At 38.8% G+C, this 25,328-nt stretch overlaps 9 protein-coding genes and 2 non-coding genes across 19 annotated transcripts; 4 read left to right on the top strand and 7 right to left on the bottom strand.

The window, feature by feature from the left end:
- Positions 1-49: 49 nt before the first annotated feature.
- LOC106405517 (probable aspartic proteinase GIP2) lies at positions 50-1,524 on the bottom strand. Its single transcript, XM_048741994.1, has one exon. It carries the CDS (start codon positions 1,459-1,461, stop codon positions 157-159), a length of 1,305 nt encoding a protein of 434 aa, XP_048597951.1. The 5' UTR covers positions 1,462-1,524; the 3' UTR covers positions 50-156.
- A 1,325-nt stretch (positions 1,525-2,849) lies between these two features.
- LOC106402801 (TVP38/TMEM64 family membrane protein slr0305) lies at positions 2,850-6,183 on the bottom strand. Its single transcript, XM_013843597.3, has 9 exons — positions 5,294-6,183; positions 4,896-4,957; positions 4,702-4,756; positions 4,491-4,589; positions 4,204-4,290; positions 3,934-4,050; positions 3,595-3,687; positions 3,334-3,364; positions 2,850-3,177 (listed from the first exon to the last, which is right to left on the bottom strand). Exons 1-9 carry the CDS (start codon positions 5,393-5,395, stop codon positions 2,996-2,998), a joined length of 828 nt encoding a protein of 275 aa, XP_013699051.2. The 5' UTR covers positions 5,396-6,183; the 3' UTR covers positions 2,850-2,995.
- Positions 6,184-6,339: 156 nt separating this feature from the next.
- Positions 6,340-9,915, top strand: LOC106402674 (putative DUF21 domain-containing protein At1g03270). 3 transcript variants are annotated; one of them, XM_048741983.1, is made up of 13 exons: positions 6,340-6,793; positions 7,043-7,119; positions 7,247-7,330; positions 7,466-7,579; positions 7,858-7,941; positions 8,101-8,172; positions 8,341-8,408; positions 8,569-8,656; positions 8,743-8,816; positions 8,889-9,279; positions 9,366-9,412; positions 9,503-9,563; positions 9,634-9,915. In XM_048741983.1, the coding sequence occupies exons 1-13, from the start codon at positions 6,553-6,555 to the stop codon at positions 9,739-9,741; spliced, it is 1,509 nt and encodes a 502-aa protein (XP_048597940.1). In that variant the 5' UTR covers positions 6,340-6,552; the 3' UTR covers positions 9,742-9,915. The 3 variants fall into 3 exon arrangements, with proteins under 3 accessions (XP_048597940.1, XP_048597942.1, XP_048597939.1); XM_048741985.1 differs by having other exon boundaries at positions 6,342-6,793; positions 9,642-9,915; XM_048741982.1 differs by having other exon boundaries at positions 6,344-6,793; positions 9,631-9,915.
- LOC125578654 (protein NETWORKED 3A-like) lies at positions 9,850-11,030 on the bottom strand. Of its 4 annotated transcripts, none has more exons than XM_048741988.1 (3): positions 10,885-11,030; positions 10,661-10,773; positions 9,850-10,536 (listed from the first exon to the last, which is right to left on the bottom strand). In XM_048741988.1, the coding sequence occupies exons 2-3, from the start codon at positions 10,743-10,745 to the stop codon at positions 9,935-9,937; spliced, it is 687 nt and encodes a 228-aa protein (XP_048597945.1). In that variant the 5' UTR covers positions 10,746-10,773; positions 10,885-11,030; the 3' UTR covers positions 9,850-9,934. The 4 variants fall into 4 exon arrangements, with proteins under 4 accessions (XP_048597945.1, XP_048597946.1, XP_048597947.1 ...); XM_048741989.1 differs by having other exon boundaries at positions 10,661-10,767; positions 10,885-11,008; XM_048741990.1 differs by having other exon boundaries at positions 10,661-10,778; positions 10,885-11,003.
- Positions 11,031-11,940: 910 nt separating this feature from the next.
- On the bottom strand, positions 11,941-13,992 carry LOC106406811 (coproporphyrinogen-III oxidase 1, chloroplastic-like). Its single transcript, XM_013847548.3, has 8 exons — positions 13,368-13,992; positions 13,213-13,288; positions 13,032-13,126; positions 12,858-12,941; positions 12,679-12,766; positions 12,471-12,595; positions 12,286-12,384; positions 11,941-12,183 (listed from the first exon to the last, which is right to left on the bottom strand). Exons 1-8 carry the CDS (start codon positions 13,890-13,892, stop codon positions 12,115-12,117), a joined length of 1,161 nt encoding a protein of 386 aa, XP_013703002.2. The 5' UTR covers positions 13,893-13,992; the 3' UTR covers positions 11,941-12,114.
- Positions 13,993-14,479: 487 nt separating this feature from the next.
- TRNAD-GUC lies at positions 14,480-14,551 on the top strand. Its single transcript has one exon. It is a non-coding gene; the product is annotated as a tRNA-Asp (tRNA).
- A 212-nt stretch (positions 14,552-14,763) lies between these two features.
- LOC106365418 (secretory carrier-associated membrane protein 2) lies at positions 14,764-17,788 on the bottom strand. Of its 3 annotated transcripts, XM_013804851.3 has the most exons (11): positions 16,847-17,445; positions 16,648-16,755; positions 16,519-16,581; positions 16,403-16,436; positions 16,208-16,330; positions 16,046-16,108; positions 15,874-15,967; positions 15,744-15,789; positions 15,569-15,636; positions 15,393-15,441; positions 14,788-15,328 (listed from the first exon to the last, which is right to left on the bottom strand). In XM_013804851.3, the coding sequence occupies exons 1-11, from the start codon at positions 16,898-16,900 to the stop codon at positions 15,176-15,178; spliced, it is 855 nt and encodes a 284-aa protein (XP_013660305.1). In that variant the 5' UTR covers positions 16,901-17,445; the 3' UTR covers positions 14,788-15,175. The 3 variants fall into 3 exon arrangements, with proteins under 3 accessions (XP_048597943.1, XP_022547331.1, XP_013660305.1); XM_022691610.2 differs by having other exon boundaries at positions 14,774-15,328; positions 16,519-16,755; positions 16,847-17,781; XM_048741986.1 differs by having other exon boundaries at positions 14,764-15,441; positions 16,519-16,755; positions 16,847-17,788.
- Positions 17,542-17,613, top strand: TRNAQ-CUG. Its single transcript has one exon. It is a non-coding gene; the product is annotated as a tRNA-Gln (tRNA).
- Positions 17,789-18,241: 453 nt separating the features above from the next.
- On the bottom strand, positions 18,242-19,161 carry LOC106365417 (N-terminal acetyltransferase A complex catalytic subunit ARD1). Its single transcript, XM_013804850.3, has 2 exons — positions 18,837-19,161; positions 18,242-18,591 (listed from the first exon to the last, which is right to left on the bottom strand). Exons 1-2 carry the CDS (start codon positions 19,078-19,080, stop codon positions 18,359-18,361), a joined length of 477 nt encoding a protein of 158 aa, XP_013660304.1. The 5' UTR covers positions 19,081-19,161; the 3' UTR covers positions 18,242-18,358.
- A 2,055-nt stretch (positions 19,162-21,216) lies between these two features.
- On the bottom strand, positions 21,217-22,776 carry LOC106369271 (thioredoxin M-type, chloroplastic). 2 transcript variants are annotated; one of them, XM_048741991.1, is made up of 3 exons: positions 22,433-22,776; positions 21,639-21,991; positions 21,217-21,394 (listed from the first exon to the last, which is right to left on the bottom strand). In XM_048741991.1, the coding sequence occupies exons 1-2, from the start codon at positions 22,653-22,655 to the stop codon at positions 21,675-21,677; spliced, it is 540 nt and encodes a 179-aa protein (XP_048597948.1). In that variant the 5' UTR covers positions 22,656-22,776; the 3' UTR covers positions 21,217-21,394; positions 21,639-21,674. The 2 variants fall into 2 exon arrangements, with proteins under 2 accessions (XP_048597948.1, XP_013664854.2); XM_013809400.3 differs by having other exon boundaries at positions 21,272-21,403; positions 21,648-21,991.
- A 79-nt stretch (positions 22,777-22,855) lies between these two features.
- LOC106369270 lies at positions 22,856-25,286 on the top strand. Its single transcript, XM_013809399.3, has 8 exons — positions 22,856-23,203; positions 23,569-23,709; positions 23,791-23,883; positions 23,957-24,083; positions 24,187-24,293; positions 24,435-24,515; positions 24,600-24,682; positions 24,779-25,286. The coding sequence occupies exons 1-8, from the start codon at positions 22,892-22,894 to the stop codon at positions 24,996-24,998; spliced, it is 1,164 nt and encodes a 387-aa protein (XP_013664853.2). The 5' UTR covers positions 22,856-22,891; the 3' UTR covers positions 24,999-25,286.
- The last annotated feature ends 42 nt before the right edge of the window (positions 25,287-25,328 follow it).

Raw genomic sequence — 25,328 nt, 5'->3', positions numbered from 1 at the left:
TGTAATCAACTTTTATTCTCTTGTCGTTTTTTTTATTGATATGCAGAAAAGAACCAATACAAAATCACAGAAAAACAACAACAATATATCATAGTCACTCATTCCATTATTCGAATCAAGTTATTAAAATCATTCATCAGCTTCTTACATAACATATCAAGCGGTGGAAGTGAAGTTGAAGTTGGCACAATTAGTGCGAAGCCCCAATAACGTGGAACTAAAGCTTAATCGGTTACTCGCCAAATCAAATTCGATCAAGTTATCTTCCAGCTGTAACCCTCCGATCACCACAGAGGTTCTTGCGTTGACTCCTCCGTCAACGAAACCCAAACAGATGACATCACGGCTAACGCTCACCATCGAGTTAGCTCCGTTGATCCTCCAAACGACGTCGTTGCTGTGAAGCACAAGCTGAATAGCCGGCACGGAGTATCCAACCCGCGTTCCGAATACGTTCTTCGTGCTGAAACACGCGCCGAAAGGTTTCACGGACGGTACTCGAGTGATGTTCATCGCGGCGGCTGCTTTCACGAACGCCATTCTGAATTTGTTAAAGATCGTCGTCTCCATCACGGTGTACGGATCCACCGTGCTGATCTTTGTTCCTCCGAATCCGGTAGTCCCGTCGATCTTCAGAAGCGTTTTGTTGAACGTAACGGACTTATCGGCGATTTTGATGTCAGTGACGCCGATGAAATACTCTGTAGACTTCTCGCCTTGCGAATACGCAGAAGCAGTGCTCACAGGGTTAATAAGAAGCGGCGTCGTTTGGAGATTCGAGATTTGAATTCCAGGGAGGAAAACGTAAGGTCCGTTACCAAAGAAGGCAACTCCTCTTCCCGAAGTAAGACACACTGCGAATTTACGGTTGAAGCTAAACGCGGACGCAAACTGCAACGGTAAACCGCTATTGTGGCGTCCCATACCAGCCATACCGACGGTTCCAGTTGCAAGTCCTTTGAGCAAAAACGTTGCTCCGCATCCGAATATCAAATTGGGGATTTTAACGACCCGACCCGGGTTAACGCCGTTAGTTGACTGAATCGACACAACGTCTGTAGCAACTTCTCCGGAGGTGGCTGTTCCCGTGACGGTGTTATCTGGGATTAAGCTGCAAGTGTTGTTGCTACAGCCAGGTCTCGGAGGAGAGAAGCACGTGCCGCAGCCGGTGGAGCCGGTTCGTGAGCACACGGCGGAGTTGCAGCGAGGGGAGCGGTACGTGGTGGAGACGTAGTCTTTGTCGCAGTCGACCCAGAGGTTTCGACCACCGAGGTCGAAGACTACGGAGGCGGCGACTAGGGGAGTTCGTTGGTTGATGACGGTTGTGTATTGGTTGGTGGATTTGTCTTTTGTGACGGGGAGAAGGAGAGCTTTTGGTCGGAATGATTGTTGAGCAGATGAGAGTGAGAAGATGAAAAAGAAAAGGAAAAGGACGGAGAAAATGGTCGGAGAGGGAGCCATTATTAGAGATGAATGTCAAGTGCTGATGAAAGAGTAGTGGTATCACTGTGTGTATTTATAGCAACATTGTGGTCTTTTTTTAATGTGGCGGCTAATTTGGATATCATAATAGTGTCACGTTATTGACTTTGATGATAATGACTTTCCAGATACAACACATGTGAAGATGACACAAATCAAATTTAGTGTCTTTGTTTTTTTGTTCGGTTTATACAATTATTTTTAGATTAATGTGTAATTTAAATTCCAAAATTTGTTTTGCTAGCTTTTGGTTAAGTTGCAATTAAATATTAATATTATTTTGTCTCATAAACCTATTTTTATATATTATGAAAATAAACTAAAAACAATGGTCTCATTTGAGTTTTATCCAACTGTCGGATTTTATTTCTCCATTTGACAGGGTTTTCGATCTTTAGTTTTTGTACCGTATAAGATTACCGAATGTATGTTAATTAACAATAAAAATGTTGTGTTACTTGCTGATTAAATAATTCCTACTTGACCAATAACAGAGGAAATAAATATATTTGAAAGAGACAGGAAACACCGTGGATGCCTGGATGGTCAGAGGTAATGCAAGCCAGGTGAGTGGGTGCCTTTCTTGACCTTTTGACCTTTCCTTCTTTTTATATTGAATCAATTTGCTAAGTTAGCAAAACAATTAAAAGATTCGATAGTAATAGACTCAACGTTCTTGAAGAGACTAGTATTAAAGAGATCAGTATATCATAATAATAAAACTGGCACACACATCAATTACGGGTCACATCAGTTTATTGATATGTATGTTAAACAACATATACACACGTTAGTAGCTTACGTGCAATCATACAGTCAATCGAATATTTAAATGTAATTTCTATTCTGTTCAACAGTAAATAAATTAACATCTGGTCTTTTCAAGACAACCACATGTACCCACTGATTTGTTTTCCTTTTGAGGAAATGATCAAATAGATTCAAGTTGGCATAGGTTTTGACCAGAAAAAAAAAAGTTTGGCACAGGTTTTGACTGAAAAAGAAAAGTTAGCACAGTTAGCGCTAAGGCCCAATAACGGGGAATAAACACTAATCTGTTACTGGCCTAATCAAATTCAACCGAGTTATCTTCCATCTGAAAGAACTAATAACCACAGTAATCATTTAAGCATACATAATGTCCATGGCATAATATAATTGGCATAATACAATTAACGAGAGTACAATACAGCTTAGCTTACTAACAAGACCACATCGAGGGATAACCAAATCAAAATCTTTTGGCTGCATAAAGAGCCCCTTCCTCTAATTAGTACTCCATCGAATTTTCAAGTTAATTCGGGTTAACTATGCTCTCTTTTTTTTTACATGAATCTGTAAATGCTAAGTAAATAAAAATAAGCAAGTGAAAAAGGAACGACTTACTTAAACGGTGAATCTATGTATTATTATGGGCTATACAAAACGTTATCAAATAATATTCTCCCTCGGTAAAAAAATCTCTGGAAAATTTACAAACTCAAGAGGTTTGGTTCCTTTTGTTTGTTCTTTCTTATGGGTCGATTCTGATGTCGAGAGGTTCGTGTAGATGATCCGTTGGTGGTGGTGGTTCTGCAATGGGGAGCATGGATGTGTCATCATTCTTCTTCCCATCTAATGTATCAGTTGCATTCTCAGCCAATGCTTTCTCCAATGATGACTTCGCCACTCTTGTTACGCATATTATCAGAATTACTGCACCATTGTAAACAATACTTTGATTAGATCAGACAATATCTATACAAGGTTTTTGTTACCAGACCAGGTCACAAATGTCGGGTCAAAACAAACACCACCCAGTTTGTTTCTACTATATATATATATTTGGAAATGATTACATAAGAGACTCACCAGCTAGAGCAATGCCAACCATCATTAGTACCTACATTCACAAGACACAATGTGGAAGAAAGAAATATCAGATTTGCATAACTGCAATAGTACAGTTAAGACTTTGTTATGAAAAAATCATTATCCTTAGGATATTCAAGAGAAATTCTCTAATATTTCAGATCCCAGAGATGTAATCCGATAGAAAATAAGCAACAGAAAAGTGCATATAATACCATAGAAAATTAGCAGCCAAGTAGAAAAAAATGAGCAAAATCTTACCCAACGAAAAACTGACACTTCATGCCATCCATGTGTAATATCAGACAGATCTTTCAGAGTAGTTCCAACATAAACTAGCGCAAACGTAATGGGCTGTTACATTAAAACATTTCAGAAGGTTAGTCATAATCATGGATAATCTAAGCAATCAACAGTTTCACATGCATGCTATCCATGAACTGGGTACATAGAACGCATGCCCATTTGAGTTACACACAACTACCAACCTCCAAAGACAGATCAGTTCTTGGGTGCAAAAACAAAGATCAAATAACTAGGCTATCCTTCAACAACTATCAATGTACATAATGGCCAACATGCAAGAGAATGTGTCAGTACCATCATTCCCAACCAAGTGGCCAGCATGTATTCCCCTAGGCGAACCGGGGTGACAGATAGGAGGTAATTCAACATATTGAAGGGCAGAATGGGGACAACACGTAGCAGCAAAACTATCTGTACAGGAAGAAAATATTAACATGTAGTTAGTAGTCAACAATTAAATCGTAGCCAGAGATTTAAGATACCATGCCATACTGTTGGTCCCAGGTATAGCTTGTATGAATAAAAACGAATTGTCAATTAATTGAGAGAAAGCTACTTTCATACCTTGAAGCCAGATCTCTGAATTGCAACGGAAACAGCTTGAAACTTTGGGTAATGCTTTATTTTTGAGGTGACATAAGATTTACCAATCTGCATGATACCAGAAAGACAAAAAAAAAAAAAAATCATTAGCGACAATGAGATAGTTAAGATAGGAAAGAGCCACACATAGTTTGATTGCCTAGTTGTGAAGATGCAAAAGAAACATGAATCAATTACTTATCTGGTTAGCCATTGCAAGAGGAAATATAAATTACAGAATCATATACTATGTTATCAAAGAGACATACCGTTCTACCAAGTAGAAATGCTGCTGTTGCACCCAACGTAGCTCCAAGAGAGTCGGCTACAAATCCAACTGGGAGGCCAAAAAGATAACCACCCCCTAGCTGCAGAAACCAAATCATAACTATCAGAACAAAGATAAAAAGCCCGAGTATACCATGTTGTACCATAGAAGCACACCCTCTATCTCATACATAGTTATGAATTGAAACCTACCGTAAGTACAGAAGCAGGAACCGCCACAATTGTGAGGGGAATATAAGCCAAAGCCCTGCAATTTTCAGTGAGAAGGGTAAGATTATTAAAGGCAGCCAGAGAACAATGTCGGCAAAGTAAACATATTCGAGGTGGGACATTAAATTTAAAAAGAAGAGAACAAAAGAAAGTAGCAAGCTTGAGAAGAAGCTTACAGTGCAATTGGACCAAAGGGTCCAAGATCTTCCTTAATCCATAACAAGAAGTCCTTCAATTTCTGCAGAAAGTGAACAAAAACAATGATTCTAAATCATACATATTACCATTCTTCTGATCTATCACTACTCTCTACTACCAGGTGTAGCAAAATTCCCGATTAAATTCATAAGAAAATCGAAATTTTGTTGCTACCTTCAAACAACAGATGCTCGCAAAATGTGATTCATAGTGTAAACAATCTAGCTAGTAACGACCTAACAACACTATCACCAAACAGATAAACAGCGATCTAGCGAGTTCCAGCAGCAATACTCCATTCTATTCGCCACCGACGATTATCGATTCACTAAAGCTACAACAAGTACACGCGTGGATAGTGGAATAGAGAAATTGCCTGTTCAACGGGGAGAAAAATGAAAGCGGTGCCGATAGCGACAAGGAGGAGGAGCGATATTGCTATCCGGAAAGTGGACGGAGTAAAGGAACTCGCCGCCATATACAAGGATCTGAGGCGACGGCGCCACCAAGGCCTCGAATGGTCACCCTCATCGCCGTCGTAGTCGTATTGATCTCCATTCGCATAAGATCCTGGCTTGAGCCACGGCCTCGCCCTTAACCCCTCCACTTTCGCCAGATTTGAATGCCTCCTCTTCCCCGATTCTGGAGATATGCTTCACACTGCCTCGCCTCTATCTCCGCTGAATTGCAGAAATCGAATGAGAGATTGTTGCTTTCAATCCTTCGAATTCATCAGTGTTACTTCGATCTTGAGATTCTGTTTGCCTCTCTCTCTCGTTCTGGTTTCACTGTAGAAAAACTTTTTTTCCGCGAACATTTTCTTTAGGCCCAAAGTTTGGGCTTTTAATAACGCCTAAAGCCCAAACAAAGTTTATTATTGGGTATTTGTATTTTTTTTGTTTATTTAAGAAAATAAGGGGAATCTATTTATTTAATTGTTAATCATTCACGTTGACCATTGAAGAACAAGCACAAAATGCTATAAGCCTCCCGAGATTTGATCCTTTGGGTTCTCGTTAGAGAGGTGGGCAATGTCTCCAGCTCTAGTAATGACAATTAGTTTAGTTTAGGATTCTTACACTAGTGTAATAGTATTATGAGAGAACACTCGTTTCAGTTTATTATTTAACAATTTTCTTAGGTTTCTAATTTTTTTTCCAGCAACGTTTTACTGAATTTTTAAAACTTGATATTTGATTTTTTTTAAAGTAATTTAAATGCAAAACAATCCAAATGATATTTTGGAAGAACTCAAGAGTTGTGTGATGGACTGATGGGGGCAAGAGGCAAGTGCACTGGTGTATCCTTCTCGGGGCGTTAAAACCGTGGAAGGTGACCGTTTAATACATGTCTATCTATTATGAAAGCTAAGTACTTCATAGCTATCACGTTGCTCCTCACAAATAAACTATACGAGTAGTCAGCAAATCAATTTTATAAAGACGCATGAGTAACAGCTGAATAAAAAAGAGAGGAGAAAACGCATGTTGATTGCTGACGTGTCCGTAGGTCCATGTATCCCCGTATCACTGTCTTCCTTCTAACCAAAAAAAACATTTCACATCATAAGTCCCCTCTCTCTCGAGCTCCGTCGCTGTTTGTTTCGACCAAATCGAAGCTGAGGAAAACGACAAAATGGGTGTTCTGAGCATGGTAGTCCTCGTAAAAGCAGCTTATTCGTTGAACAGCTTTGTCTTCGAGGCGGAAGACATCCGATTCGGTTCCCCGTGGTGGTTCGTCGTCGTCGGTGTAGCGTGTCTCCTCGTTCTCTTCGCTGGGATAATGTCGGGCTTAACGCTCGGATTAATGTCCCTTGGCCTTGTCGAGCTCGAGATTCTCCAGCAGAGTGGTTCCTCCTCCGAGAAAAAACAAGCCGGTACGGTCTTGTCTTTTTCTCTTCTTTAATTACTCCACGGTTAAAAAAAATCGATGCTTTGATTGAAACATACATAACTTGCTTGATTTGTAACGGTAGAATTAATATAAATTTTTTGTCTTTATATTGAGTATTTTGTTAATTTGGCTGTAATTGGAGTTACTTGAATTTGTTTTTTTATTGTCGTTTTATTGAGTATTTTGTAAATTTGGCTGTAATTGGAGTTACTTGAATTTGTATATATTGTAGCTGCTATCTTACCAGTGGTTAAGAAGCAGCATCAACTGCTTGTGACTCTGCTTCTATGCAATGCAGCTGCCATGGAGGTACAAACACTTGATTTGTTTCTTGATTTACGGCTATAAACTACTAATTGTGTGAACCTCATTATTAGGATAATACATTATTGCAGTTATTATTATTGAAAGATTTTGTTTTTATTCCTTTTTCCAGGCACTTCCTATATGTCTTGATAAGATCTTCCATCCCTTTGTGGCTGTTTTGCTCTCTGTTACTTTTGTTCTTGCTTTTGGGGAGGTAACCTTTTTTGTTTTGCCTTCTTTGGTGCTAGTTTCTCTTTTATTTCTTTTTTTTTTTGAAACACACATTCAAGTTTGTCTTTTATTCAGAACTTTCTATCTTTAGCTGATACAAAAACTATGTTACAAGCAGATAATTCCACAAGCGATATGCTCGAGGTATGGGCTTGCTGTTGGGGCTAACTTTTTGTGGCTGGTTCGCATTTTGATGATACTCTGCTATCCTATCGCTTACCCTATAGGCAAGGTGGTGTTTTTTTTTTTGTAGACAAATCTTTCTTTGTCAACAGCACTAAATGTCAATAAACCACAATGGATCTAGTTGCTACAATATTCAATAAGCTATGCTACCAGTATAGAAAAAAATGTGGAATTTGTTGGACCTTGTATTTAATATAATAGATGTCATTATGAAGTGTTACTTGTTGAAGCTAATTGCATTGATTATATCACCTAGACAAGTGGATGCATTTATAGATGTCAGAGTGTTATGTAGCTGAGGGTGTTTACTTCTATCAACCTCAGGTTCTTGATGCGGTAATTGGGCATAATGACACACTGTTTAGGCGAGCTCAGCTGAAAGCACTTGTCTCAATGCACAGCCAGGAGGTAGTTTCTCTTTTATGATCTAACAATCAAACGAAACCAGGATAGAAAAAAAAGGCGAATTTGTGATGTAACCCCTATCTGTTTTGTCAAGTTAATTTATAATCAAAAAGTACTTTTCTTTCCCAGCTTCCATTGACATACTGCTTCTTTGCAACATAGGCTGGTAAGGGAGGTGAACTGACACACGAGGAAACAATGATTATAAGCGGAGCCCTTGATCTGAGTGAGAAGGTAAGGATTTGCATTAGCCATGATTGCATTACTAATCAGAATAAGTTATGTTTACAATGAAATGGTTAGCATGAGGCTTGGTATTGAAACTACATTAATATTTTTTTTACTGCTTCAAGATTACTTCCACTAATCTAATTCACACGCTTTCGTTTCCTGGAAGCTCAGACAGCTGAGGAGGCTATGACGCCAATTGAATCAACATTTTCCTTGGATGTAACTACAAAGCTAAACTGGTGAGTTAAGCTTAGAGTTGGTCTTTTCTAGATGATTTTCTTTCTCTATTTGTCAAATCTATCAAAGAAAAATGGGTTTTGAGAAACTCCATTTAGCTGATTTGTTGAATATACTGTAACTAATATGAGATCATGAATATTCACCTTGTAAAAAATGCAGGGAAACAATTGGAAAAATACTTTCCAGAGGACATAGCCGGATCCCAGTATACTTAGGGAATCCAAAAAATATCATTGGGCTTCTATTGGTAACTCCCTGTCAAACTTTTGCATTGCTTCATTTCACTGAGCTCTATTAGATTTATTTATTTCTGTATATGATGTTATTACTTAGGTTAAGAGTCTTCTAACTGTACGAGCGGAAACAGAAACATCAGTAAGTTCTGTTTCCATCAGGAAGATCCCAAGGTATATCTTGTTTCCTTAAGTGTGTTTTCCACATGAATTAAGTATAAGTTCTCCCATACGTTGCCTTTGCAGGGTTCCATCAGATATGCCATTGTATGATATCCTCAACGAGTTTCAAAAGGGGAACAGTCACATGGCCGCGGTTGTCAAGGTCAAAGATAAAGATAAAAAGAAGAACATGCAGTTGATGAGTAATGGGGAACCACCCAAGGAGGAATATATGAACTCATACTCGAGTCCTCTTCTAACAGCTCCTTTGCTTAAGCATGTGGATGAAAGGCATCATGATGTTGTGGTGGTTGATATTGATAAAGCACCAACACATGTGGAAACTAGGGGGAGAAATTTCCAACAGAACGGCCTTGTGACAAGGTGGGACTTGCCGCGTTTGTTGGAAGATAACGAGGATGCAGAAGTTATAGGCATCATCACGTTAGAAGATGTCTTTGAAGAACTTCTACAAGTATGTCTTTCAAAAGTCTCTACTCTATGCTTATGTTTCCTATATATTGATCACACTTGCTTTGTGTGATTTTACTGGAAATGCAGGCAGAGATCGTGGATGAAACCGACGTTTACATTGATGTACATAAAAGGTATTGTAATGATATTTACTTAGTTCTGAGTCTACAGATTTTACTAAAAAGATTCACTGAAAAAGTAAAACTATTCTGACATCATTTCAGGGTACGCGTGGCTGCTGCAGCAGCAGCGGCTGTATCATCCATAACACGAGCTTCGCCAGTGGTAAGCATCAAAACCATTGATACATATGTATTGAATCAAAGATTAGTGACTGTGTGTGTTGCGTTAGGAGTATCAAAGCAAGGTAGGAGTAACGGTGAAGAAGCTTGTGGGTAAAGAAGCACGAAGTACCAAGAAATCAAAAACCACGGAGCCTCTTTTAGCAGAATCATATAGATAATACATACTATATTTTTTGTTTACCTTGTGTTAGTTTAATGTTCAGTGTCCTCTCTTTATTGTGGCACGTCTCTTTGTTGTATGTTGTGTCTATACAAAGTTGAAATAATGGAAAGAAAAGGAAGAGTGTAATTTGTTTTGTTTTAAGTGTTTATAAATATATATATATAGGTCATTTAGATAGTTCTAGGTTTCTATAAAACTCTCTCTCTGGAAGTAGAATCTGTTTTTGAGAGGATCCAGTTGCCTACTAATCTCCCCCAAAACCCTTCAAGCTTAACCTTCCTCTTCACAACAACAGAGGAAACACATCTCTTGAGCTCTGAGTTCTCTTCTTTGAGCATGTCTATCGCTAAACTCATCTGCCTTATAGCTTCCCTCTTCTCTTCATCTCTCTCTCTCACCATTTCGCTGTAAAACTTATTCTCCTCCCTCAGCCTCTCTATCTCTTCCTTCAGCATCTCACAATTCCCACCATAATCGACTGAGGATGATTCACCGTCATCAACTTCAGACTCAGCGTTGTAGTCGTCATGAGTCTCACAAGCCTTGGACCAAGAAGACTCATCATCGCAAGTTGATGATTTATCATGATGCTTCTCTGAGCCGTGTTTGTGCACAGAAGAGGGTCGCAACAAGTCGTGCCTCTCGGCTAAGGAGCGATGCGAACGGTAGAAATCTTCGACCATGGCAACAAGCTCAGGCCTCTTCTTGTAATACATCTCAGCTCTTGCGGCGAAAGTATCCGCATCCTCATCGACCACTCTCAGCATATCCTTTGTCTTCTTATCCAACTCTTCAAAATTACAATTACAATTACAATTAAAAGTTAACACCTTTGGAAACCATATAATCAAACCGAGGAAAGAGAGATTTCTTTTCTTCTTCTCAGAGCCAAGAAAGAGAGACAAGAAGGTTACCGGAGAGAGTAGAATGAAGCCAAGGAGAGAAATTAGTGGTGTTGTGGTTTCCAATCCACCACCACTTTGATGACTCCATCACCATCTTCTTTCACTCTTCTCAAAAGCTTAATCTCCACTCAAAATCCAAATAAAAACAGAGATTCTTCAGCTTACAAGTTTCATCCTTCACAGCTACAACATGAAAAGCTGAGAACAGAAGCTCAGAGTCGGAGATTACTAACCTCGGTGAAGGATTACGTTTACACGGCGCCGTTTCTTTCCTCTTTCTTTCTTTCTTTCTTTCTTTCTTTCGTCTTCTTCACCTTCTCTGTTTTGTAGTCAGTCACAGAGGAATTATAAGATCGAATGTATTCTTCTTGGTTAGTGGTCTTTATATAGTTAAACATCACTCTCTAGCCAGTAGCATTTCGCCACGTATGGTCGTTAGAGAAGCGCGCAGTTTCTTGTAATTTACAGAGATACCCCTGGATATCTAAGCGGCGGATGACATGGCAGCATCAACTCTGTTTATATTTGTCAATTACGTTATCACCCCCAGTTTATACGAGATAGATATCATTGTCGATGGAGCTAGAGCTATGAACAGGGGTATCTTTGGGATTACATTCAGTTGATTGAGACGAAAATTATCTTAATGGGCCCCACCAGGCCATGTGGGCCGTGGCGAGCGTTAACACGCAAAAGGTATTTTATGCAACGGTCGATAAACTCTTTGCCACTACTTTACATGCTTGTTTTAGTATAAAGAACAGAATGTGACAAAAAAAATTAATAAATATTAATAGTGTAGACTGGAACAAAAACAATAAAGTAAAATAAAAGTTGATGAATGTAATAAAACTGAATCCTGTCTCTCTTTTTCAACAAGTTTGTAAGGATGTTAATGGTAATTAATCCATGCTGTGAATAGTTGTTTTTGATGTTAAGTAGAAATATGGCAAAACAGGATTCAACTTTCCATGCTTATAGTGTGAATAATAGGAACAAAAACAATAAAGAAAAATAATAATGCTAACTAATCTTGGCTTTAAACGCCTATCACGTTTAATGGTGTTTAAATTTTGCACTCTTTATAGATTGATGTACTTATCCATATTCATATGAGTTTTACAAGACCATGATCCTAAACAGTGGAAGATGTGAAGCTTGCAGCAAGTGTTTAGGATCAAAGGCTCTTAATCAGTATTTATATCTTAATTGCTTTTTTATTGTGCTCTTATCGTATTCTAGTGATGGTGTCATCTTTTCTTAGTGATTCATACACTTATAAACCATGGTTGTCTTAAGCTTGGATTCTATAAAACATAACGACAGCGTTTCAAACGCATGTTTCACATACACAGTCACCTTACAAACTCTCCCTTTATCCATCTCTTCATTACTCTAATCTCTCTAAAGCTGCTCAAAACTCAAAACAATGAAAACAAACTCACTCAAGCCCTCACCACAAGCTATATCCACTCCTTGGGGTTGATACACGCATCCAATAGCTTCCACTCCTCTGTCCCCTCTTCCGGTTTCTACACCCAACAAAACACAGTTACTACTACACTTGTAATATAGCCTAATGAGTTATGATTTAGGACTTAGTGTGTCTTTCACAAATGGGAAAAGGAACTTACATGGTCATATTCCCATCTTGCTGACAGTGGAAGAGAGACAAGAATGCTCTCTATTCTCCCTCCTGTCTTTAGACCAAACGTCGTCCCACGATCATATACCTTTCAAAATCAATACAACACACACATTAGAGGCTCACTAACAAAGTACCAAGGCTCATAAAAGCTAGTGGATGTTATTATAATACCAAGTTGAATTCAACATATCTCCCTCTCCTCAACTGTTGCCATGCCTTGTGCTTCTCTGTAAATTCCATGTCTTTTCTTTTCTCTACTATAGGTATATAAGCCGGTACAACCGAGTTCGCACATTCTGTGAAAATCCCAAAATCAACTTAAAATTAGTCTACCAAGAACACACTAACATCATAATATTTTGAAGAATTAGTCATTTACCAGTGGAGAATTTCAGAAGCATTTCCTGATCATAGTCATTAAGATCATCAAAGAATATCCCTCCAAGTCCTCGTCTCTCATCACGGTGCTGCAAGCAAAAGATCAAAGCGTCCTTAAACACAATACAACAGGCTTATGAAAAAAAGACTCTTAGTCTCTGCGCTGTTCCTAGACATTACCTTGATGTAAAAGTAGTCATCACACCATTTCTTGAACCGAGGATAGAAGGAAGGGTCAAACTTGTCACACGCTTGCTTTTGAATCTAACAACAAAGAAAGATACAAGCTTTATAATAATAAGAGCAAAAACTCCATCAAATCACAAAGCTCAAGAAAGGAATAAGGTCTCAGACCGTGTGGAAATGCTTGACATCGTCTTCAAAGATGTAAGCTGGCGTGAAGTCAGTTCCACCACCAAACCACCACTGCCTCGGAGCTCCAGGGACATCTGCACATTGACAAAAAAAATCAATACTACTAATCTACTATCCAAAAAAAAAAAAAGACTGTAACTTTTACACTTTTTACACTTACCCTTTGGAGTATCAGTCTCGAAGTATCGATAGTTGAAATGCAGAGTCGGAGCAAAAGGGTTCTTGGGATGCAAGACCTACAAGAATCACATAAAGACTTGATCTTTCTGTAATCTAGAGAGAGAGAGAGAGATAAAGAGAGAGAGATGGTGTTACCGAGCTGACACCGGCGGCGAAGAAGGGAACAGGACCAGGTTTCTGATCAGAAGAAGCAGAGCCTTTAGCAGCCCTATAAGCTTCAGGAGGCATAACACCATACACAACAGAGACATTAACCCCAGCTTTCTCAAACACATTCCCGTCCTGCAACACGCGGCTGATCCCTCCGCCTCCGCCGGGTCGAGACCAGACATCTTCTTTGAACTTCGGACCGGATTCGACGGCTTCGATGGCCTCGCAGACGCTGTCTTGAGCAGCTCTAATCATGGCTTCGAAACGAGCCCTGACTGAAGAAGAGTGAGTGGAATCGTCGTCAGAGTCTCTGAGGAATGTGAAGGGTCGTTCCGTTTCGGGGACTTCTTTCTCGATCGAGACGGAACAACGGAGGGAGTGATGATTGGGTTTGGTATTGATTGGTCGGGGGAAACGGACGGTAGATAGATTGGGTGAGTGAATTTGATGAGAGGAGAAGGGAGCAAATGTAGAAGAAGAAGAGAAGAGAGTCAAAGAGTGAGAAGCCATTTTTCGATGTTGGAGAAGAAGATGGATGGAGAGAGATCTTTAATGATGATAAGAAAGTCGTAGTCGTTGTCCACTGATGCTGACCGGTTCCTCTTTCTCCCACTGTTTAAATAACACAGTCCCTTGTTTTAATTTCAAAACCATTGTCCAACTCAACTAATCCATTTATGTAACCAGACCAGAAACGCCTTTTTAAGCGCGGTTTAATCAATCCGCTTAATTTCAAAACCATTGTCCAACTCAACTAATCCATTTATCTAATCTGATCCAATATCAGATATAAGGAATTTGGTTTTATAGGCCCAAAATGTGACCCTTTTTCTTTCTGGGTGTGCGTTAAGGGCATCCCCTCTATAAGAAACGCCATTAACAACGTTTGGCGTTATTAACGTCTGAATAAAGGTTTTCTATTGCTCTTTGTAATGCTGCTAATAACAAAGTCGTTGTAGTATAGTGGCCTAGAGAAGCCCAGTATTTTCGGACAAAAAGGTCTGATTTGTTTCGTTAAGCAACGCCATTAACAACGTTTCGCTTTAACGTCTGAACAGAGGTTTCCTAATGCTCTTTCTAATGCTGCTAACAACAAAGTCGTTGTAGTATAGTGGTAAGTATTCCCGCCTGTCACGCGGGTGACCCGGGTTCGATCCCCGGCAACGGCGAGGTTTTTTTTTGGTTATCAAAGTTACTAATTGGGCTTCTACTTTGAACCCAATATAAATGCCACTTCACTTACATATTCGGCCTAGAGAAACCCAATATTTTCGGACAAAAAGGTCTGATTTGTTTTTCCAGAAATTAGTTAAACCTTTTTCGGTAAACTATATATTTTTACACCACCAGAAAAGTATTATATAGTAACACTTTCACAAAACGGGTGATTGTTATGGAGAGTAGTCTTTTGGATATGTATGGTAAATGCGGATCGGGGGAAGCTAGGCAAGTGTTCAATGGGATGTCTAAGAAGAACACGGTATCTTGGTCTGCCTTACTTGGAGGATACTGTCAGAAAGGACAACTTCTAAGTAACATGTACAAGTGGATAGGTCGCCATGGTGATGCACTCAAGGTTCGTAGGTTAATGGTGAGAAGAGAGGAGTAGCAAAAACTATTGCACAGAGCTGGATTGACTCTCATTAGACAATTGAACAACACAGTTTCGGCTTGAGATCTCCCCATGTACTACTTGATTTAGTCTTTACAAAGTAATTCCAACAAAAAAAAAAATTGTCAGCCTAGACCTCAAGCCACCGTTGATACATTCTAAAGTGAAGAGTGTTTGCCTTTCATAGCGCACGCATCAAGGTCGAAGTTGCAGCTTCGCGTTTCATCTGTGCAGCTTTGCCGCTCCCTCGGAAGTAGGCATATACTTGCTGAATCACCCAGATATTGAGAAGTGTTTCGATGCAGAAGAACCCCGCCCCAATGAAATACAATATCTATGAGGGAGAAAACATATTGGTAAGGTAAGCACTTGTAAATGAACAGAAGTAAAATACTTACTCCGACCGCCGCATTAGTAGTTAGAAGCTCAAGTGCTGGCAAGAAACCTCTGTCCACCAAACCAAACAATACATGGAATCAGATGGACTCCCTCAGAGAGGTTGTAAGACAATTGAGTAAAGAGTGTAATGGAGAGGTTGTAACAAATGCTTTTCATATAAGAAGAAAACTCTTACGTGAGAGATTTTCCTTGAAAGATGACTGGTGGAGCAACTGCAGCAAAGCCACAGAATGCAATGTGAAACTGAAAAGTACAAGACAGTGTAAACATAGTGGTTTTGTTTTTTCATGGCTTTCTGAAAGAACTCTGATGCAGAGGAAATCTACCAATGGGGATACGGTTTATCTTACCACGTAAAACACAAAGAAAGTTCCGAACTTCAGGGCACTATCAGTTCTGCACAGGTACATGTACACATTTGTATTATTGACACTCATTTAATATGTAAGAGATTGTTTTACTTATAGAGCTGATTTTTACCTGGAAGCTCGGTAAAGAGGACGATACCACAAGACGTAAGCCCCAGGGACCCCAGCAATGAAGTAGATGATTGACATAAGCCATATAGTGGGACCTGATAACAATCAGAATCAGAGATGAGTGAAAAGGATCAATATGAATCTGATCATTTCGAGTAAAAACAGTAAATAACCTCCTCCTTTGATCCAAGCTACAGTTACTGCCACAATATTCCACAAGAGACATCCTACTAATCCTGCATAGTTCAATAATTTTAGTCTGTTTTAACTTTTGACTTGACTCTGGACAGGTGCAAGGATTTGTTGCAGCGGTCTAAGGGTGGCCTTTGCGTTACCTAATAATGTGGTGAATGCGACATATTGAATCTTCTGTAAGTGTATTGGAATCTCGTTAGGGATGTCATGGTGAATTAGAGGGAAAAAATCTGGCCAGTTCTTCTCCTCAATTACAACTCCAGCTGCCAAAAAAAAACCGTATCAGTTAGCTACAATAAAAAATCTTAATAAGTATCAATGGAAGATTATCTAACTTTTGGCTATTGCATCTTCTCTTCTTTTCAGCTCCTGCATGATGACAAGAACAAGAAGAAGACTGATCAATACAATTCACATGGAAACTGTAGGGTAACATGGAAGCTAGACTTACCTGCTCTTTCCGGTTCAACTCGTTCTCCTTAGCCTGAAGCTCCATCTCTTTAGCTCGAAGATCCTTCAAACAGAAACCAGATTTTGAGCAAACATTGAAAGGAAAAAATGGAGAAGATATTGAAGATACCTTTTCGGAATCCAAAGGGATATCGATGGTAGCACCACGATCATGAGGTTCAGGTGGAAGCGGCTTGAGATAGGAGGAGTTGCTTGCTCGAGGAACACTTGTATTATCCTAAAACATCAAGATCAAACGGGTAAAAGAACTACAGAAGAAAACACCAGTGATTTGATTCTTGATTTCAAGGAAACAAAGAGCTCATTACCGCAAAAGGATTGGTTTCTTCATCAGCAAATGGATTAGCATCTTGTCGTGCCATTTCGTGTGTTTGTATTTTGACAGGAATCAAGAATGCTTGAGAAAATGGTTTCAACGAATGGTTTCTTTGTAGTCAGAGAGAGAGAGAGATAACAAAACTAATGGCACATGTGCGCGCCAGAGAAATTCAAGGCATTTTAAATGAATGGTGCTCTCTTCCTTTTGTATTCAGCACATTTTCAACAGAAAAGTTTCTAAATTTGGTCCGGTTTACTAAAATTATCCGGTTTTGTAAGACTTCAATTGGAATAAACTTGTGCTTCTTTTGTTACAAACAAAGCAAATACACACCAAAGACTGAACTGTATAACTCTTTTAATAGTGAGTAACAAAGCTTTGAAGTAAAGTTCTAAACTTGACACCACCCATCCTCTCATAACCAATCCCAGTCTTGCTATGCATCAGCTTCATAGCCAAATCTGCTTGTCCAATTTTCCTCAAAAGCATTGATATAACAGTACAAATCCTCCCAGGCACTACTTCCTCTCTCAGTAATCCCATCAGAAAGCTTTGTGAAGAGTTATGTAGATGATTCATAACGGTAACACCACAAAAGAGCTTCCGGGCCAGTGACACTCGTCATATAATACTCGAGCATTGTATTTTGGTTTGTAAAACTATTTGGAGTATTGGTTAACAAATGGTCCCATGGTCTAGCGGTTAGGACACTAGACTCTGAATCTAGTAACCCGAGTTCAAGTCTCGGTGGGACCTTTTTTTATTTTCAAAAAGCATAAAACCAGATCAAAGAGTGGCTTATTGGATTGATGATTTGGAGGAATTTCATTTTTTTTTTTCTAAATCTCACTTTATTGAATCTAGTATTTGTAAAAGTTGTTCTAAATCCTTCTTTATTGTATCAATGATTTATGAAAATTCTGTCAAATCCACCCTTATTGGAAAATAAAAATTTCATTTAAAATATATCTAGATATTATAATTTATCTGTTAAAAATTTGTAGTTGAAAACCAGTAAATAGAAATGCCATCTTAATACATGGTATTTGAAAGTTTTTTTTAGATTGAACTTTTACGAAGAAAGAAATATAAATCTGTTTAGCTATAAAATAGAAATATCATTTTTGATCTGCTCATAGAAAGGAATAATTATCAGACAATATAAATTATCGGATCACCAGATTAATTGATTTGACCGCGGATTCGGGTCGAATTTAAAAACATTGATTTAAATAGACAAAATTGTTATAAGTTAACAAAATATTTGTTAAGTTATTAATAAAAAATTTATCATAAAATAGCGCTGGTCAAAAAGCTAGTGTAAATTACATAAAAAAGTTTTAATGGGCACCCAAAAAATCCATTATGTATTGTAGACAGCAAATAAATAGTTTAGTATATTGATGTGGAGAGTAATTAACGAGTGTGTACAAGAAAATTGATTCACTATCCAAACAAATGTTTCACCATGGATTTGATAATCCCCAATAAATCTTTCTGGCTAAACAGAGTCATCAAAATCAAGGTACATTCTGTAAGCATCCCTATCTGCCGAGTAGTAGCTTTTCACCAGACAATCTACTTGGAACCCATGTTTTTTGTACAGATTCACAGCAGCAATCCTCGTGGGGTCGACGTGAAGTGAGACCCGTTGTACCTTTCTGCTTCTGCACTTGTCAATAGCTGCTCTTAGCAATGCTTCTCCATGGCCTTGTCTCCTGCAACTCTCCTTCACTGCATACTCCAACAAAAAAAAACACACGCTGAAAAGTACTCTTGAAATACATTCTTTCTGATTGTAATAGCTCTTAGCTTGTCTGATAAGTATGTGTTCTTGTCTTCTTAACAATATAATATATTCTAAAAGTTATTTTATCAAACAGTTAAAACAGGATTTCACTATAAGTTGTAATTTTTTTTATCCACGAGCTCATCATTGCGTAATTTCATCGAACAGTTGGTGGACATGTGTCTAATACCTGCGAGCTTGGTGATGGAAGCGGAGAGAGAAGACGGCCAAGCATACATGACATATCCCAAAGTCTCTCCGTCGGATGACACGTATAGCAAACCGGCGTTTCTCTTGCGGAGCTCTCCGTCGAATGTTTGAGCGAGAGATTCGTGTTTAGGGAACGTTTTCTTCTCCAGCTTCACGATCTCTTCCACCACTCTGGCCCAGTTAGCAGACCCTCTAGTTAGTTCTACCGGAACTCCTTTCTCCATTGTAGAAAGATTCGATCTTTCGATGTTGATGTTTGATCCTCTCGTATACAGTGGATCGATCGATCATGCAAGAAGGTCTCGTCTTTTTATATTTGTTTGAAACTATTCGAAATTATGAAATGACCCACTAAATTTAAGTTGATGACAATTTACTCCTCATTGGAAACATGGCTTTATTCATATAATTATTAATTAGAGAAACAGTTATAAATCAGAAACAATTATCTAGACAAATGTGGATTGGCAATAGATTATGGTAATGATCTTTTGCCAATATTTATTCGTTTGAATGTGTAATCATGGAAACTGTTTACAAAACCAAACATATGAGTATTACAAATCAGAAACAGTCACTTATGTCTAAACATAGAAGAAGGAATGCCATATAGGAAGGATCAACACAAGTCAAACTCCGACCCTAGAAGCAACCAACAAAGATAGAAATGTAACTGTGACAAGTGCTAAGGCTTTTATGTGCTTAGCTTCAACTCTCAAAACAAGATCATCCGGATGTTCTGGCCAGATAAGAAAAATTATTTTGCCAAGAGAAAAAAACATTAGAACGGTGTTGCTCAATATACAAACCATGAACACTGCTGTTTTGACAAAACCTGTGATGCTTAAACCTGGAGCAGAACTGATGTAAAGCTTAGTACATGTGTAATATATAACAATTGTCAAAGTTAACACAATTTTTACAGTCCACTTGAGAGTTTTGATACCACCCACCAAGGCCATATCCAAGTTGATTAAATCTCTGTAAGAAATCAAGAGACATGATGATAAGATCTGATGACAAGCACATGTTTCTAAAAGCCAGATTCAAAAGTTAGATCATAGACGTCGACAAATACAAAAAGATGATGATGAAGATTACCTCAGACGTTTTAAAAGCTAGTCGATGATGCAGTTTTGAAATTTTCCAAGCAAATTGACTTGATCAAATAAGAAAGAAAAAACTCTGAATGTGCGTACCAATCACCAGAGATGCTTTAGCTTGCCAAGGAAGGAAATTGAATAATAGGTTTAGTTCGTTGACTTGATTAAGCAATGTTAAGTTTATGGACTATTGTATTTTAGCTGATACATTTGACAGATTGCTGGGAGACTTGAGTAATTCTTAACTGAGAAATACGGAGCAAGCAATTTTTAAAAAAATGTAAACATGCTCTTAACGGACATAAACGTGCAGGACATACCAGTTTTAATATCCCTAGTAGTTGATTGTTTTTCTTTTTGCAACGGCGACGACTTCGACTTTATAAACTATTCACAATTATGAAATGACCCACTAAATTTAAGTTGATGACAATTTGGTCCTCATTGGATCATGGCTATCCTTTTATTCATTGAATGTGTCTAATCATGGAAACTGTTTACAAAACCAATCACTAATGTGCTTAAACATAGAAGAAGTAATGCCATATACGAAGGATCACCACAAGACAAACAAGCAACCAATATAGACACAAAACTAACTGTTACAAGTGCAAAGGCTCCTATCTTAGCTTCAACTTTGAAACCAAAACCACTCGGACGTTCTGGCCGGGTAAGATGAACTATAGCTTCAACAGAAAAAATCATTGGAACGGTGTTGCACAGCATACAAACCGTGAACACTGCTGTTTTGATAAAACCTGCGATGCTTAAATCTGGAGCAGAACTGATGTAAAGCTTTGTACATATGTAATATATAACAAACGTCAGAGTTGCTACAATTGTTGCAGTCCACCTGAGAGTTTTGATACCATCCTTCGAAGTTTCTGTCTTTCGCCGGCTAGGTCTTCTTCTGTAAGGCGGTGAAACACTCAAGAGAATTGGTTGTGAACCATTTGGTGAAACAGCAGATCCCAAGGCCATATCCAAGTAAGATTTAATCTCTGTAAGAAACCAAGAGACATGATGATAAGATTTGACTAGCACATGTTTCTTATAAACAAGATTCAGAGATTAGATCATAGACGTTGACAAATACTACCATAAGCTTTTTAAACATGAAACTCCCAAAGACTACCTTAAAACGTTTTGAAATCCAGTAGATGCGAGAGGAAGAAAAGAGATGATCCTGAAGCTTTGAGATTTGTCAAGAAAACTGGGGGTAGCAACCATACTATTTGATCCGAACAAGAAAATGACTTAGCTTGCCAAGCATGGAAATTAAATAATAGGATTAGTTTGTTGACTCCGACAATAAACCAAACCGTGTAGATAAAGTCACCATCATAAACACGATTTCTTAAACCCAACATTATATTATTATCATTATACATGTCTAAATGAGAAGGAGTAGTAGATAAGTTAAGTCCAAATACACATAGAGAAAAAAGGGTATCCAAAGAGAAAGAGAGAAGAACAGGTGACGCCGCGTTTCTGATTTCAGTCGCAGAGAGGAGAGAGAAATGAGGAACAATGGTCGCTACTTTTTTTGACGTCAGCGGCAACACCGGAAAGCTTCGTTTTTTTGACGCTGCGTCTCTTGTTTTCATTTCATTTAATCAACTTATGAACAAATCTCAGACGCAGATATCGAACGCAGCGTTCGTTAAACGAACAGGACTATAGAGAAATAAAAGAGAGTGATCCATCCACATGCTTCACTGCAAGAATTTATCAATGCTTGTTGCTAATGTGGTTTTAGGCACTGCACCGATGATTGTATCCTTCTTCTCTCCCTTAACGAAGATCATGATGGTTGGTATGCTTCTCACACCGTACTTTCCCGGGGTCGCCGGAGAATCGTCAGTGTTTAGTTTGAAGAACTTGATCTTCCCAGTGTACTGCTGTGCTAGTTCGTTGACAATGGGATCAATCATTTTGCAGGGTCCACACCATGGTGCCCAAAAGTCCACAACAACAGGCTCATCAGCCTTGAGTACTAGTGACTCCCACGTTGAATCGTTCACCATTGGAACTGCAATAGACAGAATATCAAAAACCAACTTCAAATGGTCATTATGGTCCAAAACAAACAAACAATGAAGGGATAACGAAATAATGTTTACATAACGACCATTTGAAGTTGGTTTTTTGCAAACAAGTAAAAAGTACAGTGATTCAAAGCGGCATTAACTAAACGATAAGGCTCTCTGTAAGATCAAAGCTACAATTATCAGCAAGTGATGATTCTTTAGCCATGTCATTAACCAAACAATCCAATCTACACTACTCCTTGAATCAATGTGTGTGCTATACAATAAGCAAACATCTCAGTTTATATAGCTACTTCAACATTAGATCCAAAGATGCAAACTTTCTCCAATTTTATAACTCAAACGTCTGCAATTCGATAGAAAGTTCAACACTTGAGAATCTTCAACCAAAACAAACGCATTATGAGAGATAACAAACATACTCCCTGTAGCAGTGTCCTGAGCTTCACAGATGATGAACCCTCCTCGTCGTCGTAATCGAGAAGCGCTAGAATTCTTGGAGACCGATGATAGAGAGACGCGAGTCCTCAATCCTCCCACGGAGAACATTTGTCGAGTGGAGAGTGAAACTTTCGTTGAGGATGCGATCCTCATCTCTGACCGGAGAGAAATCGGCGGACGAGTAGTGCACGCAAAAGCAGCCATTGTAGAGAGAGAGAGAAACAAGAAACACACACAATAGGTTCTGTTCCTGAGATTCTTCTCAGACCTCAAATGTAATAATATCCAGGGAAAAAAATAATATGTGAAGAAGATAACAAACGAAAAAAATAATGATCTGAATATTAAATAAATAATGTTATAAGCCCATTGGGCCTTGGTTTCGTTAAACCATGAAACATTATTCCTCGATAAACCCAAAGTGAACCAACCAAAACACGATGCGTTGTTTCGCCGGAGCTTCTTCTGCGCTCGACTTCTCCTCTCCTTCTCTACTCTCTAGCTACCGCATCCGCCGCCGTCAACTCGGAGGCATTGGCCGGAGATTAGTTATGAATTCCGTTAGCTCGCAAGCTCGTTCCAGGGATTCAGGCGGTTACGACGACGGAGTCGTCACGGAAGAGGAGTGGGGGAGATGGGGAGCGGTTTCTCCGTTACCAGCGGCGGTCAAACAGATTGTGAATGATCTGAAGGTTCTTGAGCTTAAAGTGAATGCGCAGATCGAGTTTGGTGGAAATGGTGGCAAGTTACAGGTAGAGTTAGCCGATGATGATGATGAAACGTTGTCGCTTTGTTTCATTTCAAATCGTTTTGTGTTTTAAATTAGTAAGTTAAGGTGTGGAGCTGATCCAAAAGCCGTTTTGGTTTGAGCTTCTAGAAGACAGTGACGTGGGAGAATGCTTCTAGAAGATAAGTGACTTAAGAATATAGTATGCGTTTGTGCTTTAGGAAGGTATCTACAGATTAGATTCACAAGAGCTCACTCAAGCTTGTAATATAGTTCTTATCATCATCAATCAACGTTTAATTGATTTGTTCTACATTTCTCTTAACAATGTGTGCTCTCTTAAATGCTGGATAGGTTATTAATATTCTACTTGTGTTGAAACTATCGCAGGGAGCGTTTGGTGCGTATGAGGATAAGAAGCATAGGGCTACATATGAAGCCTTAGAAGACCCTGAGAAGAAGTTTCGTTTTTTCTCTGCTCGGCAAGTTGCTTGTAGGCTGCTTGGGAGCAGGGGTTATTTGTGCCAGAAGGTTCTACTTCATTTTTTTACTGTTCTTCAATTGCTTAATGAATAAGAAGAACTCAATTTTTACTGATTTTGTGTTTGCCAGTGCTGGCTTGCTATGGAGGATTGCATGTGTGCTAACGTCAAGCCCTGTGATTTATGGAAACGGATACGGTTTTGGCTCTATATGCATCCTAGGGTTAGTATTGGTCTTGGCTATTCGGTTTGAGTTGGTATTACTATGTATTGACATGTTGTTTCGCTCTTGGCAGGATTTTCTGCGGCAGAACAACACAGGGAAGTTGTTGTGGCAAGTATTTGGTGTACACTCTGCTTCACTCTGCATCTTTGGAATAGCTGAAGACGAAGAGATCATGTGGGATGAGTTTAAGCGTGCAGGTGTTTGATTCTACTAGTCTTAGATCCCTGCAAGTTCAGTTGTATTTGTTTGTAAACTACTGGTTTTGCTAAAAGCCCTTTTTTTGTTATGATGGCTGTTCAGGAAAAAGTCATGTCCGTTGCCTCTATCCCAACCAGAACTCGGAACTCACGTTGTCTGTTGAGAACGCTTTTGGTGATTCAACTTCAGAGAATCCTGGATCATCCATGGTAATGATTGCAACGTCATTGCTTATGTATAGTTTCTCTGTTCTTTAGTCTTATACTCTTATGCTTATGTTCAACATAAAAGTTCGACAAGGATATAGAATGAAAATGTATTCATTGATCGCTACGCTTTCTATTTCCCAGGGAGATGAGGATTCAACTTTGCATTTCATTTTGCTTGATGGCACCTGGAACAATTCAGCTGCAATGCTCAAGCGTCTTAAGGTATAATAACCTTTCCAATTGATTATAGCTCACATGTAGTTCATCTCTGTCATTTTACTAAGACATTAAGACCCATATGTGTAGGATCATGCAAAGACAGTATGGGGAGATGAAGATCTTCCTTGCATATCTCTTACAACAGGTGCATCAGCAATGCACAAACTCAGGTAACAACATTCTCACATCTCTATATTACTCATGCTCCAAAACTCCTCTGTTCCACAAAAGTGATTATCCTTCTAAATTTGATCTTTACTCTACAGACCACAACCATCATGGGACCGGACTTGCACCGCAGCAGCAGCAATTGGACTCCTATCTGAGCTGAGCCTTCTCCCACAGTTAAGCAGCTACGGTTTAGACAAACAAGCCGATGCAGTCGAGGAAGCTTTGGTCGTACTACTGGACTCATTAACAGGACGACGCTTAAGAATGGGCAGGTCCATAACTCGTAAAGTGAGAAACACCATCAACATTTGCTAACAACGCAACCAGTAAGGACACATGATAGATTCCGGGCAGGGCTTTGATTACATCAGATACAAAGATCATGATGCCTTCATGTAAGTTCTAATGGTTGATGCATTACTGAAGTGTAACAGTGATCATGAGCAACACTCACCCAAGTTAGTGCAACCCCTCACTCCAAAACAAACATTTTGCTCCATGAAGATTTATCTTTAATACAACAATGGAATTTTTTATTTTATTTTGAAATGTTAAAGTTATAAATAAATTACAACTATATAATCAAATTAACTTCTTTTTGTCTTGGTTCGATTTGGTTTGTTGGGGTACAAGGACGGTTTAACC

The sequence above is a fragment of the Brassica napus genome, chromosome A9 (genome assembly GCF_020379485.1).
Source record: "Brassica napus cultivar Da-Ae chromosome A9, Da-Ae, whole genome shotgun sequence".
NCBI lineage: Eukaryota > Viridiplantae > Streptophyta > Magnoliopsida > Brassicales > Brassicaceae > Brassica > Brassica napus.
Note: the sequence above shows the minus strand (reverse complement) of the source record. Positions and strands in the feature narration are given on the sequence as shown.